The 4291-nt window shown below is 56.7% G+C and overlaps 1 protein-coding gene across 1 annotated transcript; it reads left to right on the forward strand.

Annotated features, from left to right (window-relative positions):
• Positions 1 to 1555: 1555 nt before the first annotated feature.
• LOC117075725 (alpha-(1,3)-fucosyltransferase 5) lies at positions 1556 to 3704 on the forward strand. The gene has a single exon (XM_033198331.1). The coding sequence runs from the start codon at positions 1902 to 1904 to the stop codon at positions 3024 to 3026; it is 1125 nt and encodes a 374-aa protein (XP_033054222.1). The 5' UTR covers positions 1556 to 1901; the 3' UTR covers positions 3027 to 3704.
• Positions 3705 to 4291: the final 587 nt, after the last annotated feature.

The following is a 4291-nucleotide window of genomic DNA, read 5'->3' on the forward strand; positions in this document are numbered from 1 at the left end:
CACCTTGGGCTCCCAAAGTACTGGGATTACAGGCGTGAGCCACCACATCTGGCCAAAAAAAATTTATTCAGGCCAGGTGTGGTGGCTCACACCTGTAATCCCAACACTTTGGGAGGCCGAGACAGGTGGATCATTTGAGGCCAGGAGTTCAAGACCAGTCTGGCCAACATAGTGAAATCCTGTCTCTACTAAAAATACAAAAATTAGCCAGGCATGGTGGCACCCACCTGTCATCCCAGCTACTCAGGAGGTTGAGGCACAAGAATCACTTGAACCGGGGAGGCAGAGGTTGCAGTAAGCCAAGTCTCAAAAGTAAATAATAATAAAAAAAAAACGCTGGGTGCGGTGGCTCATGCCTGTAATCCAGCACTTTGGGAGGCCGAGGCGGGTGGATCATGAGGTCAGGAGATCAAGACCGTCCTGGCTTACACGGTGAAACCCCATCTCTACTAAAAACACAAAAAAATTAGCTGGGCATGGTGGCAGGCACCTGTAGTCCCAGCTACTCAGGAGGCTGAGGCAGAAGAATGGCGTGAACCCAGGAGGTGGAGGTTGCAGTGAGCCGAGATTGCGCTACTGCACTCCAGCCTGGGCAACAGAGTGAGACTCCACCTCAAAAAAAAAAAATTGACTGGGCATGGTGGCACTTGCCTGTAGTCCCAGCTATTCTGGAGGCCGAGGGGGGAGGATCGTTTGAGCCTGGGAGGTTGAGGCTTCAGTGAGCTGAGATCATGCTACTGCACTCCAGCCTGGGTGACAGAGGAAGACCCTGTGTTATAAATTTATTGTTATTATTATTATTACTATTTGAGACAGAGTATCATTCTGTCACCCAGACTGGAGTTCAGTGGTGTGATCTCCGCTCACTTCAAGTGATTCTCCTGCCTCAGCCTCCCGAGTAGCTGGGATTACAGGCGCCACCACGACACCCAGCTAATTTTTGTGTTTTTTAGTAGAGACAGTTTTGCCATGTTGGCCAAGCTGGTCTCAAATTCCTGACCTCAAGTGATCCGCCCGCTTTGGCCTCCCAAAGTGCCGGGATTATAGGTGTGAGCCCCCACGCCCGGCCTATAATTTTTTTGTAAATATACTGTTCAGTTTTTAGATGTACATTTAAAATTGTAAACAATCCACCCTGGCGTCCAAGCCTCACCTCACCCATTGTAAAGCATGGTTCAGGTTCCCTCCTCTTCCTCCAGTCGCCCCTCCTTAGCCTCTTTGAAGGTTTTTCTTCTCTGACTTCCCAGACCCAGTGCCTACACTCTGGGGGCCCTGGGCTCCCTCCAGTTCCATGCTGGGCATCTCCAGGACAAGCGGGGCTCCACGTCTTCCCAGAAAGCCTACTCCTCCCTGGGGTCCCAGGTTCCCCCTACTCCCTGCCCGGTCAGTCCCTGCCTCCCCTGACTCTTCACACCTGCCCATTTTCCCTCCTATCCTCCCCACCTCTCCCCTAGCCCCAGCCTCTCCCCCAGGGCAGGGACAGAGTGTCTGAGGGCTGGGGGGGGGTTTAGCTTTGAGTGTTTGTTGATTGAAACACCAAGGGAATAGAAAATCAAGCTTCAACTGGCAGCCTGAGCACTTCCTTTCCTTTGTCTGCAAACTGCTCAGGTGTCCCACCCCACCAGGCTTTGGCACTGGCTCTTTCCTCATCCAAGGGACACCCTTTCCCTCAACTCCTACCTTATCTGGAGAACTCTTATGTTACCTGCAAAACCTAATCCCATTGTACCCTTCCCTGTCAGAGTCATAAATTCAATCCTCAACTCAGGGGTACTGGGGGTATTTATGACAAGCTGTGTCATAAATTATAACAGCTTCTCTCAGGACGCGTGGCCAGGAAGTGGGTGATTGTCTTTAATGACCCTCACTTCTCTCTCCTCTCTGCCTAGCTACTCTGACACATGGATCCCCTGGGCCCAGCCAAGCCACAATGGCTGTGGCGCCACTGTCTGGTCGGGCTGCTGTTTCAGTTGCTGGTGGCTGTGTGTTTCTTCTCCTATCTGCGTGTGTCCCGAGACGATGCCACTGGGTCCCCTAGGCCAGGGCTCATGGCCGTGGCACCTGTCACTGGAGCTCCCAATGGGTCCCGCTGCCAGGACAGCACGACGACCCCTGCCCGCCCCACCCTCCTGATCCTGCTGTGGACGTGGCCTTTTAACACACCCATGGCTCTGCCCCGCTGCTCAGAGATGGTGCCCGGCGCGGCCAACTGCAACATCACTGCCAACTCCGATGTGTACCCACAGGCAGACGCAGTCATCGTGCACCACCGGGATATCATGTACGACCCCAGTGCCGACCTCCCGCCCCCCACCAGGCCGCAGGGGCAGCGCTGGATCTGGTTCAGCATGGAGTCTCCCAGCAACTGCCGGCACCTGCAAGCCCTGGACGGATACTTCAATCTCACCATGTCCTACCGCAGCGACTCCGACATCTTCACGCCCTACGGCTGGCTGGAGCCGTGGTCCGGCCAGCCTGCCCACCCACCGCTCAATCTCTCGGCCAAGACCGAGCTGGTGGCCTGGGCGGTGTCCAACTGGAAGCCGGACTCGGCCAGGGTGCGCTACTACCAGAGCCTGCAGGCCCATCTCAAGGTGGATGTGTACGGGAAATCCCACAAGCCCCTGCCCAGGGGGACCATGATGGAGACGCTGTCCCGGTACAAGTTCTACCTGGCCTTCGAGAACTCCTTGCACCCTGACTACATCACCGAGAAGCTGTGGAGGAACGCCCTGGAGGCCTGGGCCGTGCCCGTGGTGCTGGGGCCCAGCAGAAGCAACTATGAGAGGTTCCTGCCACCCGACGCCTTCATCCACGTGGACGACTTCCAGAGCCCCAAGGACCTGGCCCGATACCTGCAGGAGCTGGACAAGGACCACGCCCGCTACCTGAGCTACTTTCGCTGGCGGGAGACGCTGCGGCCTCGCTCCTTCAGCTGGACACTGGCTTTCTGCAAGGCCTGCTGGAAACTGCAGGAGGAATCAAGGTACCAGACGGTAGGCAGCATAGCGGCTTGGTTCACCTGAGAGGCCGGCGAGGGGCCTGGGCTGCCAGGACCTCACTTTCCCAGGGCCTCACCTACCTAGGGTCTCACTAGTCTGGGGATTTACCTGCCTGGGGCCTCACTTGCCTGGGGCCTCGCCTGCTGGAGTCTTTGGTGGCCAGGCGTGTGACTTACCTGGGACTTCACATGCCGAGCTTTACCACTGCCAGGAGCCAACCCTGCTGGGGACCTTGCCGGCTGGGGACGGTGCCTACTGGGAACCTCACTTGCTGGAGGCTGCACCTACTGAAGATCTCGGCTGTTGGGGACTTTACCTGCTGGGACCTGGTCCCAGAGACCTTGCCACACTGAATGTCACCTGTTAGGAGCCTCACCTGCTGGGGACTTCACCCTGGAGGGCACCCTGGGAACTAGTACCCTTGAGGCCCTGCCCCCGGGCGACGGTGCAGGCTGGTTAGCTTGTGGTTTTATTGCCGTTGTTAACCACCCATGAGGGGTGCAAACAGCCGATGCTGTTACCATTTTCACACAATGCTTCAAGGAAAGCTCCTGTGTCCCCCTCACTCTAGAACAGTGGTTCTCATGCAGGGCGATTCCATCCCCAAGGGCACTTGGCAATGTCCGGAGACATTTTCAGTCATCACAACTCGGGGAGGAGGATGAGGTCACCTAGTGGCTAGAGGCCAGGGTTACTCTACACTCCCTGCGATGCACAAGTTGGGGCCCCTACAACCAACAATGATGGTTCCAAATGTCCAGGGGCAGAAAACCCTGTTCTAGAACTTTCTGTGACCCTGGAGGTCAAGCCCCTTGAGGGGAGTGTTCAGATCCCTCGGGGGTCCTCTCCTCCAGCTGGCTCCCTGGGGTGGGTCTGGCACCCACCCAGAAGTGAAAGTCTTTTTTCTGAAGATCTCAGGTCAAGAACTCCCAAGTCAGGCAAGCCCTGCATAGAGCCCTGCTCCACCACTTAGGGGCTGCAGATGGGTTCTGACTGTAAATGAGGACGTCTGGAACATTCTGGAACATTCTGGGCTTGGGGGAAATTGCTGCTCTGTGGAATGCCAAGGGGGACCTGGTGGTGGAAGGTGGTGGTGAATCCCAGGTGCTCCCTGAGCCTCAATCTCCCCATTTGCACAGTGGACATGCAGGCTCTGAGGGCTGGGGAGTGGGGCCCGTGCTCTCCAGGAGTGAAGATGGGCAGGGCTGGGATAAAGGGACCCTCTCTGCCCAGGGCACAGGGCCCAAGGGAGCTGGATGTGTTGCCCCAGGTGTGCAGGGCAGGTCAGA

This window comes from Trachypithecus francoisi, unplaced genomic scaffold, assembly GCF_009764315.1.
Source record: "Trachypithecus francoisi isolate TF-2019V2 unplaced genomic scaffold, Tfra_2.0 Lachesis_group5, whole genome shotgun sequence".
NCBI classification, from domain to species: domain Eukaryota; kingdom Metazoa; phylum Chordata; class Mammalia; order Primates; family Cercopithecidae; genus Trachypithecus; species Trachypithecus francoisi.

Bases quoted from the DNA above. Each gene is read 5' to 3' on its own strand.
- LOC117075725 (XM_033198331.1), top strand. From the start codon at position 1,902: ATGGATCCCCTGGGCCCAGCCAAGCCACAATGGCTGTGGCGCCACTGT.